The 18,284-nt window shown below is 34.6% G+C and overlaps 1 protein-coding gene across 1 annotated transcript in view; it reads right to left on the reverse strand.

Annotated features, from left to right (window-relative positions):
* The window catches only part of LOC116738297 (ephrin type-A receptor 3-like), a 111,096-nt gene that overhangs the window by 83,600 nt on the left and 9,212 nt on the right, over positions 1–18,284 (reverse strand). Inside the window, exon 2 of the mRNA XM_032594593.1 lies at positions 7,996–8,060. Within this exon, the coding sequence (XP_032450484.1) occupies positions 7,996–8,060 (65 nt within the window). The remainder of the gene's footprint in view (positions 1–7,995; positions 8,061–18,284) is intronic.

Here is an 18,284-nt window from a genome sequence, read left to right on the forward strand (position 1 = left end):
TTTCCCTTCTACTTTGGTGCATTTTGTTTCAAGAAAAGGTTAGGAAAAAAAAACTGTAAAACTTTGCCATGTTTTTCTAATTTAATCAGACATCCTTCCTCGAAGGGTCAGCACAATAGGTGAGAGTGACATATTTAAAGTATGTAGTATTGTTCATTGTAGGCAACAAAAATTCAAATGACCCAGAATCACATATCACATGTGTCAAAAATTTGATTTTCCTGGATTGACTACTCAGCATATGAAGCAGAATTTAGACTGTGATTCATAAAGGCAGAATCCCAGGTGGTTATTGTTGACACCTAGTTGTCAAAATAGTCTTCCTGCATTTTAGATACCATTCACAAAGTGAAAGCTAGAAATCCAGTAGGTAAGACTTAGAATCCAGACTTCACACACAGCAATAATTCCACTACTGAAGGCAAATTACACTAAACTGGAAAATAGAAAAGCAATGAATCGTTCAGAGAGTATTTTTATAATTTCCACTCCTCTGTATGATTCATTCAATTCTAAACATATCTATGTTTAGTTTAATGGAATTCATCTGCAGGATTCTGGATTTTTACCCTTAAACCACAATCAAGATAAATTTCAATATAGAGCTGTCTTTAGCTAGTTTTCTTTTCAGTTCACTTCCAACTCAAAGGCTGACAGTATTTTCTAAATATACTTAACTAAATAGACCTGCTAGTACAAAAAACAGCATAATACTGTATGCAATATAAACATATATATCTATATATATTTATAGTACATAAGGTGTGTTCATATAGTTATAATTTTACTTACATTTATGCCATTAAAAAGGAAGTGGAAGTATTAATAGATACCATTTAAATAACCGATTGGAAATAACCTTTTTTTTTTCAACAAATACGTAATCAATGTTAACTTCCTTGTTTTCGAAAGCTTTCATTATTCATTTGTTCAGGCAATTTTAATTTATGGACAACTAACCCAGGAACTCAAAATGTGAAGAAAAGGGGAAATTTCATGACAGAAATCAGTTTCACAGAGTTTTCACCTTCCTGGCTGAAACAAGTATCAATGAAATATTTGCATTAATGTAGAATTGCAAGCTGTGGACAAACAACATAGAACAAACCAGATCAACAGTCTGATATGGTAGTCTGGGGGTATCTGGCAGGTAGGGGGAGAGGTGTCGGGAGAGTGACATGTAAAACAATCAGAAGTACTCCCTGAAGGAGAAATAATAAAATTTTGAGGAAGTTCTAATCACTTAAAAATTTAAAATAATTGGACCCATTCACCCACATTTTGACTCTTTCAATTCAAAATACAGTGTCAAGATTGTATCCAAACTTTAGACTGCACAGCTTCAATGGTATAACAATCATGTAATGTCAAAGGCAATGTTTGGGGCTCTTAACTGAATAGAAATGTCAGGAAATACTATCAATTTTCCTTCTCCCAAATCCAAATCCAAGATATCACATATAGTCTGAGATTTAAGATTAGAAGGGGAAATCATCAAACTTACTTAGGAATAAGAAGTGATACTTGTATAGTTCTTTCACATGCATTATCATATATATTTTTTCATAGATGGATACACAGAAATACCTTATTTGCTCAAATATCATTTACTCCAAAGTGCTGTGACATAGAAATTATTGTTATTCCTTTTTTAAGAGTGAGGACAAATGTTAATGGACGTTAATTGTCCTACATTAGATCACACAGCAATAAATGGCGAGGCCAGATTTCAAATACAAGTGTCTGATTCTAAACAATGTGCTCATTCTATTTGACCACTCTGCATATTTTCTTTGACATCATACTAAAACACTAAAAAAAAGATAACCTGGGGAAGTCCAAATAACAAGATATAATTAACAAAATAACATAATTATAATTATGCATTGCCTAGTCTTCATTTAGAAATTAAGATATTTAGACTTCTATTTATTTACAAGAGAGAGAGAGAGAGAGAGAGAGAGAGAGAGAGAGAGCGAGCACAGGCATGCAAGCAGGGGAGAGGGACAAAGGGAGGGAGAGAATCTCAAGCAGGCTCCACACTCGGCACAGAGCCCAATGTGGAGCTCAATCCTAGGACCCTGGGATCATGACCTGAGCCAAAATTAAGAGTTAGATGCTCATGCAACTGAGCCACCAGGTGCCCCTAGATATTAAGATATTTAATCGGGAAATTAAACATTGTATTCTATCAGAATGTCTTTACTTTGAAAGCATGAGAAGTACTAACAAAAGTGACTTAAACAGGGAAAATTATTTTACACAAATCAGGGTTGTGTCAGGGCTCCTGGCCAATTTCTCTAGGGTTCACTGGGTTCCACTTTTCTGGTCATAAGGAAAGCACAACTGCTCTACACAGGGACACTGGGCCTTCACAGGGCAAGCCCAGGGGCACAAAGTACTTAGCCTCTCCTCATTTCTTTTTATCAGGAGGAAAACTTCCCCAGAAGTCAGTAGAATTCTGCTCCAGCCTCACTGGCTTTCCTTACTCTTGCCTAAACCAATCACTGACAAAATTACTGTAATTATCATGATTAGCTCTCAGATGTTCTCTCCACAAAGTGGCAGAGAGGCCATTTTCCAAGAACACATCAGAAGGTGAAAACCTAAACAATATGGGTGTTCCATTCTCAAGAAAAAGCCGGGAAACAGATGGCGGGTGGGCAACCAACAGGGTTTCTTTGCCAAAAGAGCATTTTGTTTTTGCCTTGTTGTTGTTGTTTAATTTAAGTCCATTACCATAGGTAAGGCACCAATAAATGTCTAAGGAAATCTTTAAGGAAAAAAAAATCTAAAGAAGTTGAGAAAAGGGGGAAGGTAGAAAATAAAAATTCACATTTGCTGATTTTGAGACTTCTTTCTATCATCGACAAATATACATGGATCACTCATTTCAGACTCTGCTTTTTCTACACTTCCCCTTATTTGAGTCTGTCATTAAGTGAATTGAGGCTCTAAATTCCTTTGTACTACTTAGTAAGCACATCAATACCATCATAATTGTAACTGAAAATTATACAGCTTTAACTCCCTCTGATCCCTCTTCTATAATGATATATATACTAAGGAAAGCTTATATGATAGATTGGCATTATCAATCAAACAATTTAAATAACGGTCATATTTAAGCAAAATACTTTTTCAAAGTTGTAATCCAAAAATATACATGGGTTTTATATGTGTTGATTGTCCTCTAATCAAAGAATATTTTTTTTAAGTTTATTTTTTTTTCAATGTTTATTTTTATTTTTGGGACAGAGAGAGACAGAGCATGAACGGGGGAGGGGCAGAGAGAGAGGGAGACACAGAATCAGAAACAGGCTCCAGGCTCTGAGCCATCAGCCCAGAGCCTGACGCGGGGCTCGAACTCACCGACCGCGAGATCGTGACCTGGCTGAAGTCGGACGCTTAACCGACTGCGCCACCCAGGCGCCCCAAGTTTGTTTATTTTTGAGAGACAGAGAGAGAGAGAGAGAGACAGAGAGAGAGAGAGAGAGAGAGAGAGAGAGCGCAAGCAGGGGAGGGACAGAGAGAGAGGAAGAGAATCCCAAGCAGGCTCCAAGCCCAGCACAGAGCCTGATGTGGAGACTGATCTCAGGAACCACAAGATCATGACCTGGGCTGATATAAGAGTCAAAGGCTTAATCAACTGAGCCATCCAGGCACCCCTCTAAATCAAAGAATATTTAAACTACTGATTATTTAATAAAATTTCTGAATATAATTATACCCAAGATTCATATATTATAACTCACAGTTTATAAGGAAGAGAAGGTAATTGTTATATCTGCTTTACTAGAGTGAACAAACTTAGTGCCAAAAATAAAACTCTTATTAAAAAATAAATTTTGAGCAATAGGTGTTGTATGTAAGCGATGAATCATGGGAATCTACCCCCAAAACCAAGAGCACACTCTACACACTGTATGTTAGCCAATTTGACAATAAATTATATTTTGAAAAATTAAAAAAAATTATGTTAATAACACCCTGATAATTTCAGTTTACAAATTTTAAGTATTATTTTCAAGAATTTAATATAGAGAAAACCAAAGTCTCATTAAATTTTCTCCCAGACACTAATTTAGAGAATTTTTTTCTAGGCCTAATGGTACAGTACCATACTTTCTTACCTCTAAGATTTGAAGCACCATTTAAAAATAGATAGAAATACTCCTCCCAAGAAAATTATATAGGTTAATTGTAAGTTTTTATGCATGAATATATCTCTGGGGAAAAGGGAGAACAGAAATAGGAAAGAAGATACATCAATGAATGAGCCACCCTTGGGCCTTTCCCTCAAATATATTAATTTTATATAGCTCTGGTAACATAATCATTTTTTTAAATTTGTACTTCAAAAGATTTTGAATTTAGGTGAGAACAGGGCTGAGATTTAGAGAAGTTGCCAGCAGTGTCCTAGCATCTTTTTGGTGACCACAGCTCCTGATGGAGCACCATTATTCTTCTCTTAAGGAAGGGTTTCTCAACAAGGGAACACCAGATCATTCTTTGCTGTGAGAGACCTCCCTGCTCATTTTAGTTTAGAAAGCACCCTTGACCTTCCACACTAGATGCCGGCAGTGTCCTGCCTTCCCAGTTGTGACAACAACATCTCCAGATATTTCCAAATATCTCCATGGGGCAAAATAAACACTGCCTCCTTTCCAACCCACCTCCCCCATCATACTGAAAATCATTGCCCTAAATCAAAAGAGTAGGATTTTCTCGGGTATTTCCAAAAACATGGATGGACCTTGAGAGCATTATGCTAAGTGAAATAAGCCAGACAGAGAAAGACAAATATTGCATGATATCACTATTTTGTGGAATTAAAAAAAATATACACATAGAAACAGAAGAAAAGTGGGTGCCAGGGGCTGGAGGTAGGAGATATAGGGAGAAGCAGGTAAAAGAGTACAAACTTTCACTGTAAGATAAGTTCTGGGGACCTCATGTAAAACATGATGAAAATAGTTGAGAACACTTATTGAATAATTGAAATATACTAAGAGAGTAGAATTTAAGTGTCTCTCTCTTACACACAAAGCAGGATTTTCAGTGATTCAACATGTTATGATGTTACAAATTTTTTCTCTGAAGTTTACATTCATATTTTAGCTAACCTAAAATCATATGTACTGCTTTTATTAGGGTTAATCAATCAAAACAATAACAAGTTCAATTTTTTTCCAGTTATTACATGTCACTTTATATGGAAAATCTGGAGCAAAGATATCACAATACTTTTAACTATCTACTTTCCTTTAAAAACAAATACAGAATTAATATATTTTTGTCATATTGATAATGGCAATGATTAGGCAATAAAAATAATTAATTTAGTCTAAAAGCACAAACAATTGTAAAAGCAAGGATGTTAACTCCCAAACCTTAATTTACTATGCAGCACTTTTACTCAAGAAATTCATCAGTTTCCCAGAAAGAAATGAGTATTAATCTAACATTTTCCAAATTAGTGCTACTTCTTTTCTCATGGACATTATGGTTAACATAATACAGGGATACAGTTTAAAGGAAAAACACACTACACAGCACCACGTCACATCTCTCCCTCTTTTTATTTTTTTGCTTTGGGGTCTTGGGGTATTATAAATACCATGACCTGTTGCAGAGATATTTTTTTTCCCCTCCCTGCAAGTTTTAATGATAAATGTGGAAAGCTTGGCCAGCTGTTTTAGGCTAGTCAGTACATCAGAAAAGGGAAGGCAAGGCTGTAAGAAGATGCACCAGGAAAACAAAGAGGAGAAAGGCCCACCTCTTGAGGATGGCTCTCGGAGGCAATTGTAAGCCAAAGGAGAAACTGATAAAACCATAAACGTTTGTAGACAAAAATGAGGTAGGAAATTGGGCAAGACGTGGGAAAGGCCAAGAGGTCTGTTATCCTAAGTAGTGATTTATTTTCCTTTTTTTCTTTTCTTTTCTCTTTTCTTTTCTCTTTTCTTTTCTTTTTTCTTTTCTTTTTTCTTTTCTTTTCCTTTTTTCTTTTTTTCTTTTTTTTTAAGTTTATTTAACCATAAAAAACCATAGGATCATGACCTTAGCCAAAATCAAGACTCAGTCGCTTAACCGACTGAACCACCCAAGCGCCCCCCAAGTAGTACTTCTTAAATTTATTGTGCTCAACAACTACCTGGGGACCACATTAAGATGCAGACTCTGATTCAGAAAGTCTGGAGCAGGACCTGAGGGTCTGCATATCTAAGAATCTCTGGGGGATTGATATTGCTGGGTGGTGCATGTCCCACACCTTAGGTAGTAGAGTTCTAGAACATTCCTCCCCACCCCCAACATATCTCTGGAAGTAGAAGTGCCAATTTTGTTTCATCGCAAAATCTGTAAGATTCACATGGTAAAATGAATTCATTTATACAGTATTCTCCCTAAATTCTTAATATATAGAAATATGTTTTCTTTTTACCTTCTTTAAAGGAAAACATGAGATTGTTGCTTTGAAATATGAGTTAATTTCTTATTGACTTTTTTAAAGCATATATAAGTAGCTATTAGTAAAATGTCACTGTGGTTTTTGCTTTTCATATATCCTTGGGTAGCATGTTTGTGTGGTAGATGCTCTGATGAAGTAATGAAAAAGGCAAATTTATAAAATCAGAATTAAAATTAGGCTTGATTTTAGGATGATTAATTTTAAATGAGTTTTCCAGCTCAATCCAGAATTTTGATTCACTCTTCAGAACTACCCAGGATGTTCTTTTATCCTAATCATTTGATTCCGTTTACACCTATGGGAAAACCAAATCCTGGCTTACTTCATACTCTCCCCTCCAAAGCAACTAACCAAGTCCTGATTATGTGATAGGTTTTGGCATTGTGTCAATGTCAAGGTGTACCAGGAAGAGAAGCAGATTCAAAGATGACAGATAGATGAAGTATCCCTGATGTAAAACATCCGCTGGTGAAGAAGAAGCTGGTAGTACCGTAAAAATCAGTATGTTTAGGCACAAAAATCTAAAGACTGAATACCGATACAAAGTGGAAGTAATTATAATCTCTTTGAAAAGAAGATGAGAGTAGGAGAAGAAATACACAAATTTGTTCCTCTCACAAGTATTTCAAAATAGCATTTTGCATTTTCCACAGTCTATACTTGGAAACAAGGTATATTTAGGTACTTATTACACAATTTTCTAAGAACAAGAATTTTCTAAATGTGTGTGATCTTTTTTTCTGAAAAACAAAAAGAAAGAAAAGAAAAGAAAAGAAAAGAAAAGAAAAGAAAAGAAAAGAAAAGAAAAGAAAAGAAAAGCAGTATTCTCACACAAAGTCTTATCAGAAACATTTGGGTCACAAACATACCGTACACTTGAACGATCTTTGTCTCACTGGCAAAATACTAAAGGTATGTGAAGAGTTTAAAATTTAAAAGTAGCCAAATTTTTTTTTCTAAATAAAATTCCCCAGTCTTAAGCTGATGCAAACATGATGCAGACATTTTAAGCAAAGACATTAAGGCAATGTGAAGAAATTAAGAAATAAGGACAAATAAACAGACAAATCAAAGGTTCATATAGTTGACAAACATATCCTCCTTGGAACAGTCACCAAGGTGGCTTTTAAGGCTACACCTCTGCAGTTCTCCAAATACACGCTTTATACATTACTTGAAATTTGAAATGTCTTCTCAATTCACCTATTCTGATCACATCACACAAAAAAATTTTAGATGATCACATTTAGATCATCTACATAATGCCAGTCATAATTAGAAGGCTTAATTAGCACCATCAAGCAATTGGTAAATTCAGAAGAAACAAATAAAACTTCAAAATTTTCAGTAGTTCCATTGTACACAAATATCAGTCTGTCTTAGTCCATGTATTGAATCTACTGATAAAATTAACTTGTCACCAGAAGTACAGGAGTTCCTTTCAGAGAACATACCAATAATTCCTTCTATTCTTTAAGAGACAACGCACAGAATGATATTCCCTTTCAATAGTTTACCAAACTCACCCCATGTGATGGATAAGAGATCCAGCCCAGCTCCCCTTGAATTGTTTTTGAATCCAGTAGATTGACTAAAAAAAACACAAAAAACACAAATATACAAATATAGTTAAGAGAAATAAGTTATTTCTATTTGCCTCTGTCAAGTTAAAGTTGTCTGTTGTTATTGATATAACAATATTAACATGTTCAAAACACATGACTCTTTCTTTCTGTTATAGGAATATGAGAGAAAAAGAAGAAAATGGCAAAATAAAAGCAATCATAGGGAAAGCCAAGGAATCAGATTTCTCTGGCTTTTTTAACTGTCTTGTTTATAAAGGTAGATCAATGTTCAAAATATTGATAATAATTTTTGACAAAATAATTACAGGTTTAAAGAAGAAATAGCAAAAACGCAAAGCAGGAACATTAATGCTAACATGGTATCAAAATAACTTCAAAGACCATTAATTTTGACAAATTTACATATGATTTCACTATGAACAAATTTCTTAAATATGCTCCCATGATGAATCAATATCAGTTTGTGTCTGATACGACATCTTTATATTGCCTCTGTCCAATATGAAGCAGAGGATTCTACCATGTGTATTTTCTAATACCATACAAATTGTCTACCTCTGTGTAACAAACAAAATGCTTAACTAATAATTTCAGGAGAAGCCAAAACAATACTATGTTTTATAACACTGCCTGGAATAAGCTCTAGTTATTTAGACAAAGTACTGTTACCCAAAGGCTTTAATGATTTTATTCAGAACTTTGCACTAGTTATTAAAAAGCCTGATGAATAATAAGATTAATAATAACATTAATGTGGTTGCATTTTGAATATATTATTAAAAGAAAGGCAAATCTTTTCTTTCTAACACAGAGGGCATTAATTTGTAATGGACTAGAAATTAAAATATAAAAAAATACTTCAAGTCTAATTAATAACGAAAGGCTCACTTTGTTGATCTATTAAACAATGGAAACTAATGCTTTCACCTCATCCTTCTTCTAAATCAGAAAGCAATCCCACAAGTGACTAAGGGAAGATGTGGAGGAAATTTACACAAAATAGCCATGTATTATTAGAGCCATCGAATCACTAAATACAATCAGAAATCATTTTTAGGTTCCATATATACATGAATCAAAACATGACAGTAGTACATGGCACTGCACGACAGGTCCACGTGTTGTCAATAAAGTATTTCCTTATACACAAAAAATACTACCATTTAATCACCCCAGATAGGAAACATTTAATCTTATAAAATGTTAAAGAAATAATATATTTGACAGATATTATAATTCTGAATTTTCAAGCCCTGCTTTTTTAAAGGAGGATATTTGGTTATCTAGATGAGTATTAAAAAATCGTCCTGATTATTAAGTTAGAAGACATAAAATTCTCAAAGTTAGAATCTCTAAGTTTTGCGCAAGTGCAAGAAAAACGCATAAACTTAATTACACTAGAAATCCTTAAAGATTTTTTTCTCTCAATAAATTAATCCCAATGAGAAGTAATTATATTTAGATAAGAGAAGACAGTTGCTGCATGGATTACATAGTGCAATTTCCATAATGGTATTATTTCCCAGGATATCAGTTTGGAAATGAACAGTATGCTTAATTATACTGAAATTATCTGTCAAAAATGATTTTTAAAAATGTTTTACTGATTAATCAGTGTTATACGCAATATTTCAGATTAATCAATGTTAGAAAATGTTTGAAAATATAAGAATACATTTTCACCTTCAGATTAAAGTATTTTACCAACGTTCATTCTGATAAAGATATGTTCTACTGACAAAGTCTAGTTGGACAGCTCTATCAGACATCAGTTCATTTCTCTGAGTTTTACATATGATTTGCATAGAGTTTACAATACCAGCATTCATAAATCATTAGATCATATTTGCAATGCCTTGAGGGGTTTAAATGGTTCAAAAGTATTTGTGTGTGTGTGTAATAATTGAATATGTACTAACTGATGAGTATGTGTCACTCAATATGTTAAGATAAATGGCTGACTTAATTTCAATATTAGTAACCAGAGGGAAGAAGTGTTTGAGGCAAAGAAAATATGATTGTTGTCTCCATTTAGTAAAATACTCATTAGAATGTAGGCTGTTAACTAAAGAACTAAATACCCTTAAGTTTTCTCTGATGATAATGAGGGAAAAAGGGCTGGACCAGTCACATCAGCATTTGGTGTCTACTCAAAAGAGAATAGCAAAACCAAAGAGAACTGGATCACATTGCTGATTAAAATAAGTGTAATGGATTAATTAAATTTGTTGAATTTACCCAGAAATGGAATTTTTAGTGCACTCCATTTAGCATGAATGAGGAAAACACAATAGCATCATTACTCATGATTCTGATTCTGTTGTCTATCAAACATAATTACATCTGCCCTGGTTATCTCACAATGTTTCTGTGATGATCAAATAATATAAATGTATTTAAAATCACCATGAGATTATAACGTGCTATACAGATTCAATGTTCGTGTAAAATTAATACCTTAACTAACAACCATACCATTTTGGCTTCTGAATTGTATTTATAACCATTCATGGATGTATAACCTAATAGAAAAGAATAGTGACCTCAAAACACTTTTTAAAAGCATTTATTTTTGAGTTTATATGGTGTCTTTTGTTTATAGCCAAATCAGAAAAGCAGAATCTAAGAATACAGTCACTCTAAAGTGAATAATTGCTAAACTGGGACTTCCCAGGATATAAGCTCAAGTCTCCTGTGATCTGTTGTGCAGCAATCTCAGTGCAGCATAATTGAAATAAGAAAAAGAGAAAGTTAATGGAATTTGAAAGTCAACGTGTTGTGAGTGATTTCTCTGGATCCATTGACTAAATCCAACATTGCAATATAGTATATTGAACCTGACACTGAATCAGGCAAGAACTTCCATTACTAATGTTTTTCTCTCCTAAAATAAAAGTAGATTTGATCATAGCCTTTCAGGTGGTGCCACTATACAAATGTCAGAGCACATGGAAGAAGCAGAGAAAATTGTGATGTACGATTATATTCTAGTCTTTTGAGTTTTGATGATGATTTGCAACATGGAAGGTTTATTTCAACTGCTGAAAAAATCCTGAGTCCATAATTATGAATTTTAACAACAACAAAAAAAGTTAGGAAGTTATTCTTAAACTCAGATGGGGAAGTGGCTTAATTCTTTAATAACTGCCTCGTGCCAGATTATTTTTCAAAGATATAAACTGTTCCTTACCAGTTTTTATATTCTAAATGGTACGATCACCAAATATTTTTGTTTGGTAACAGGAAACACGTCATTTCATTAATTTCAGAATATTTTCTATGCAAAGGTCCATATCGTATATGGACATATTTCTTAAAGCGATTTGAACTGGACACATTTTTAAATGTTCTGACTCTGAGCTGAGATATAAATCGGTGCTTTTTAGAAAAACTGTATTTGGAAATAACTGACCAAAGTCTGGATGGATATGGTTCTGGGTTTCCTTCACATGCTTTACTCTATTCTTGCTCTTAATCAGACAATATTTTATTGTAAATCTTATTTTAAATGTGAACGGGTTTCCATTCATGAAAACCATAAGGGAGTCCTTGCTCAAACTCATTGAGTTGGCTTTCGGGTGGACACTAATTTGAGATTTGCTGAACAAAAAAGGAAGCATGGTCTCTGATGGGAATTAGAAGGGGTGGAATGGAGTACAGGAATAAGAACAACATAAGAATAGAGAAAGTTGGCTCAAATTGGTGCCACTACTTCTATCAAGGAGGAACCCTTGCTGTCATTCCTGCCACTGATCTTTACTGTCACTTTTCCCACTCAGCTGGACTGTAGATTTAAGATGCACAGGAGTCTTGTTCTCTCTCCCTTTTCTATCCTTCATCATAACAGAGAGACAACCAAATGTTCGCTCCTTTTTCATTTGAATTAACAACGTTATAAAGAATCTTCTGTACCAGGAACTTATTCCTCCTTCCCTTCTTAATAATAATGCGGTAAGATGATTTCAAGGACTCAATTATTGAAATAAGTATTTTCAGTAAATATTACTTGTTAGGACGGATTAATTTTTTTAGGTATAAATTTCTGGAGTTTTCACTCTTAGAGAATCGTTAAAGAAGACTTTTTTCAAGGGCATTTCAAAGTTCTGATTCATGTGCCTATGTGTCCGCTTGGAAAGACTGAGAATTAAACATTCACATCTTGTAGATTGTTTAAGTGCTGCAAATATGTAGACAGTGCTAAAATAATATTTAAAATTAAATGACAATTTCTTACTGAAGTGGAAGACGTTTTCAATTATCTAATAACACATCACTATGCTTTGTAGTAATGCTATTTGCATTTTATGAAATGTTAGTTGCATTTTATGAAAATATTGAGCTATAAAAATTATCAAATAATTATTTCTGAGGGAGCAGAGGACTTTAATGGCTAAAGAATTTCAGACTCTGACAAAAATAAACATGTTTTCTTCTAAAACCTTCAGTTAAAGTGCCTTTAAAGACATTTGCAAATAACTATAAAACCACTACAACAGAAAACAAACCCATCTCTTGATTATATGTCTTGCATTTACTGAAGAAAAATGGCATTTCCTTTTCTGTTTACACCATCACTTTCATCGTCCCCAGCCACATTTCTTGTGCACTACTTATCATTTTCATCACTTTCTGTTAGGATAGAAGGGGTAGCTTTGCTCTAGTTTACAGATAGCAGAGGGGTCCTTTAATCTGCTTACAGGTTGCACCTAAATGTTCACAAAGAGAAGAAGATGATAGAGAAAGTGACAAATTTTATTCTGGGTGTTGTAAATCTCGGCTGTAGGACTCTGGTCAACCATAACATGGAGTGAAGAAACCAAGATGTATGTTCTCACAGAAGCTCACCAAACCTCAGCTTTTCATTTTATTGGACATACCAGGATATGCCATTGAGAAGAAATTTAGAGAAGTCAAAGTTGGATTAATGTACTTATGTATTTCAACACTGACTTTATCTACTGTGATTATATACTCTTAAGAGCTCCCACAGGCTTCCTGTTTATATTTATTTCTACCTAAATATAATGAAAACAGTTGCAATAGATCGAGTTACTACTGTATTTCATTGACTAAAAATTGTAAGTTTTTTTAGATTACAAGTAAAGTCACCTATAATTTATTATGTGCAGATAAATCTTCCTGTAAATTCTGTTAACAGGCATCTTGTGTCACAGAAATACTCATTTATGATCATTTCTCCATCAAGTTACCAGCTAAAATCATTATGTAAAAATTAAACAAAAAATTGTTGTGCGAGCAGTTCTGTGAAAAAAAATCTCTTTTGTCACATGGTATTTTAATGGCTTATTTATGTGATATACGCAGATTTCTGGACACGGTGGTGTACTATCAACTTACTCTTTCTTATTAGCTTTTCCTCCTGAGCAATAATCTTGGGTTTACTTCTATACAGGTCCTAATTATACAAGAAACTGTAATGAGCTGCCTCATCTCAATCTTTGCCAGGGGCAGGGAGACCTCCTTGGATTCCAAACACACAGGCTTCCAGTAAGGTGTCTGTGTTTTAATGACTAGAGCTGTTCAAGGAACTAACAGAAACATAGACCAAAATTCTGCTTGAAACCTGGACACTTCAGTAATTGGAAACGCTGTGCCTTTTCTAGTGTGTTAAAACTTTCCTTTTTTTTCCTTCTTAATCTGAGAAGTATGAAGGCCACTCTAATGTCATACTATCATGAAGGAAACAGCTATCAAACTATCATGAAGGAATGTAATCTTTTTTTTTTTTTAAGTTTATTTATCTATTTTGAGAGAGACAGAGAGCATGCACCAGTGCGGAAGGGATAGAGAGAGAGGGAGGGAGAATCCCAAGTAGGCTCCACACTGTTAGCATAGAGCCCCACACGGGATGAAAACCCACAAACCATAAAGCTGTGAGATCATGACCTGAGCTAAGTTGGACACCCAACCCAACTGAGCCACCCAGGCGCCGCACGAGGGAATGTATTCTTACAACAAAATAATCCTTTCATATAAATGAGTGGTGATGTTCTACTCAGTGAAGTTTTAGTGAATTAACTACCTCAGATTTAATAACAGTGCCTCGAATAGCAGATCTCATTTGTTTCTGTGCATTGTCAACTAATATTATGAATCACTTAGACAAGGAAAATGTGTTTCCCAAAATGTAGACGTTACTGTAAGTAAAACATTAATGATTACATTAACACTGTATTTTTTTCAACATATTTTGCTTTTTTAAAATATTCTGGAAATAGCAGAACTTGTTGATTTCTAATTCAGAAAGACTTTTTCTGACAGATTAAAAAGTGAAAAATGAAAATATAGTATGCAATTATAATATTATAAAAATAATCACTAAGGCAAATAGGTGCTCAAACTTTAGCATATACATTTTGCCTTCACACCATCAACTGAGGATGCCTTGGAATACATTTTTTATTTTGTCATAAAATCTTGATTATCAGCACCTTCAACTACTAAAGGAAAGCTCTCTGTTCAGTCACCATTTGACTGATGGCAATGAAAATGAAAGAGAATAAGCACGTTTGCCTATATCACAATTTCACTACAGCATTTCTTTCATTTTTATTTTTTTAATTAATTTTTTTTTTTGAGAGACAGAAAGACACAGAGAGATTGCAAGTGAGGGAGGAGCAGAGGGTGAGGGAAAGAGAGAATCCCAAGCACGTTCCATGCCCAGAACGGAGCCCGACAGGCGGCTTAATCTCACGACCATGAGATCATGACCTGAGCCAAAATCAAGAGTCGGATGCTTAACCTACTGAGCCACCCAGGCGCCCCACTACAGCATTTATTTTAGAAATAAAGTATTCCTAGAATCCTTAGACAGAAGGATTCAAAATTTTAGCATAGAGGGGCGCCTGGGTGGCGCAGTCGGTTAAGCATCCGACTTCACCAGGTCACGATCGCGCGGTCCGTGAGCTCGAGCCCCGCGTCGGGCTCTGGGCTGATGGCTCAGAGCCTGGAGCCTGTTTCCAATTCTGTGTCTCCCTCTCTCTCTGCCCCTCCCCCGTTCATGCTCTGTCTCTCTCTCTGTCCCAAAAATAAATAAACGTTGAAAAAAGAAATTAAAAAAAAAAAAAAAAAACAAAATTTTAGCATAGAGAACAAAAAGTGCAGTGATGAAATTTAATTTCAATTTAAAAACATTCTCTGGACATCTTTATGCCACAAAACATTTTCTTTTTTTCATTTCAAAAGAAATCCGTTGTGGAATAAATTGGTTTGAATTTCTGGAAAAGGAGAATCAGGATATAGCTTTGGCTTCATCGTATTCTAGAGGACAACCACATCTGGACTTCATGTAATACATCATGACTGATGTCTACAGATAAAGAGACACGTGCACATATAAACAAACTCTTCACCATATAAATATGGGTCTTTATAAAGGCCCACAGAGGGTCCAATGAGGAGTCACAGGCTTATCAGTTTAATTCAAAACTTTCTATATAAGAAGCATGGCATCAAAGGAAAAAATCAAAGTATTAGTGCTGGCGACAGAAAACTTTTAAAGTATCACTGCAAAAGAAGGAAGAATTCAGAAAATCCTCAATGTGACTTTTCTTGGTAGTGTGGTCAATATGAATAGTATAAAAAGCTTCTATTTTGGAATGGTTCTTTTTTGATATGCAATCATGTTTGTTTCCATATACTCACACACAGGAGTATGCATGTAGTCATACAGAATTTACACTGAGCTCAGATGCATGCTTACTAAGAACAGCTATTTCTGAATGTTCAGTACTTTCAAAAGTGGTTTTTACTTTTATATACACTTAGGCAAATTATTTTTAACGTATTCTAGATATAAGCAGTAAAAAATTGGGATTATAATCATGCTACCACAGACATGAGAAAAATCATTTATCCTCCTCCTCCTTGTTTTTAACTTACTATTAACTTTTATATTAAAAAAAAATCTCCTCTATATCCCAGGTGCTCTTTTCTGGGAAGCTAACTGCACCCTCCTCTGAAGATTCATATTGCATTTTTTTTTTGTTATTTTTATATCTATGTTAAAACACAAAATTTTTAAATTTTTTTATGTTTCTTTATTTTTGAGAGAGAGAGAGAGAGAGAGACAGAGCATGAGTGGGGGAGGGGGAGAGAGAGAGGGAGACGCAGAATCTGAAGCAGGCTCCAGGCTCTGCGCTGTCAGCCCAGAGCCTAACGCGAGGCTCAAACTCACAGACTGCGAGATCATGACCTGAGCCGAAGTCGGACGCTCAACCAACTGAGCCACCCAGGTGCCCAAAACACACAATTTTTATATGAGTATTTATTCTGTGGTCATCTGCCCCACCTTAGTTATCTTCAAGGGGAGAAAATATACCTTCCCTATGACCTTCTTTCCCAAAATCCAGTAAGAAACTAATATTCAGGAATGAACTGTTTTGTAAATAAATAAATACAAACAACAAATTATAATATAGAACATGAGTTATTTCTTTTTTCTTAACATTTTTCTTGATTCATTTTAATGGTTTTTACATTTATGGCTTTAAAATTAGATTTGAGTTTGGGCGCATGGGTGGCTCAGTCGGTTGAGTGTCACACTTCAGCTCAGGTCATGACCTCACGGTTCGTGGGTTCGAGCCCCACATCAGGCTCTGTGCTGACAGCTTGCTCAGAGCCTGGAGCCTGCTTCAGATTCTGTGTCTCCTCTTTCTGCCCCTCCCCCACTCATGCACTGTCTCACTCTGTCTCTCAAAAATAAATAAATGTAAAAAAAATTATAAAAATAAATTCAGATCAGAAATGTCAAGAACACCATGATAAAATCAGAGTTTAGCTTTTTTGAGTTATCTAATGTACACAAGTCTTAACTTATGTATGGTAACCCAGACAGTAAAAGTAAACCAAAAGAAAAATACTATTCCCTTCTATTCTGCTTCTGTAACAACAGTTTCAATATTTGGGAATAGCTCTATTTGATGGAGTTTATATAACTAATAAAAGAATAACAAGCCAATTTAATTTTATTTATAATTTCTGTGATTATGCCAGTTCTTGACATTCAGTTAAAATGAAAAACCAACCATAAACAGCTTTGGCATATGAAAGGGAAAAAAATCACAATTTGGACATAGCTCTAGTTTTATGCCATTTTTGAATATTACAGGTAGATTAGGGGGTCCAGTTGGGGAAAATTTACACTGTTAGATAGTGATAAATAACTTAGACACGATTGTTTTTATTTTTCCTCATCACCAATTTGTAATTCAGAGAAACAGAATTTTATATCATCTTGAATCTAAAAGGCATATATTCATTCATAAAATTTTGCCCAAAGTGTGGGGATAGTTCTGTTTTGCATAGGGATTATACTATTGGTGACACAGACAGGCACACACATAGTGTTGCAAAGTGGCTTCCCAGTCTAACTTCTCCTTACTGTGAAGATTACCATTACATGCAATAAATAAATGTGTCTTTCTAAAACCTATAGATTTGTATTAATTGCTAAATTAGATTTGAAAATCAGGAAATAAATACATGTTAAGTACTAACGAGCTGTTTTCTGTTGCCCTTCGTCACCCTAAGGTAGAGAATGTCTAAATTTCATACTGATGGGAAACCAACTTTATCACTGCAAAAAGCTAATTTTAAAGCTTTATATTTTTGTCAAAGGAAGGAGGGGGTGGGGATGAAGGGCAGGTATTACTTTTACTGGACCTATAGAATTTATTCATTTATCTTTCTTTAACTATTATTTCAAAGAAGATAAATTAACCTCACCTTAATGAACATATAGAAAATTTAAGATGAGGGGTACTTGGGTGGCTCAGTCAGTTAAGCGTCTGACTTCAACTCTGGTCATGACCTCCCAGTTCACGGGTTCCAGCCCTGCATCCCACTCTGCATTGCCTGTGCAGAGCCTGCTTGGGATTCTCTCTCTCTCTTTCTCACTCTGCCCCTCCCCAACTTGTGCGCGTGATCTCTCTCACTGTCTCAAAATAAATAAATAAACATTAAAAAAAAAAAGAAATTCAAGGTGAAACCATTTTGATACTGATTAATCAGCAATGACGACAACTCAGGCTTAACCCTTTGCTCCTACACCTTTTGAGACCCTGTCCTGTAATTAAAATAAGAGGCAACTCAGTTTGAAGACTATAAAGTCAAGTTTACATTTTCTTGAATGAGAGTTCCAGAACTCAAATATAAATAAAATGATTGAAAAACAGGGCAAGTAGCTGTGGACTCTAATTCTCCAAAAG

Source organism: Lynx canadensis, chromosome C2 (assembly GCF_007474595.2).
Source record: "Lynx canadensis isolate LIC74 chromosome C2, mLynCan4.pri.v2, whole genome shotgun sequence".
NCBI lineage: Eukaryota > Metazoa > Chordata > Mammalia > Carnivora > Felidae > Lynx > Lynx canadensis.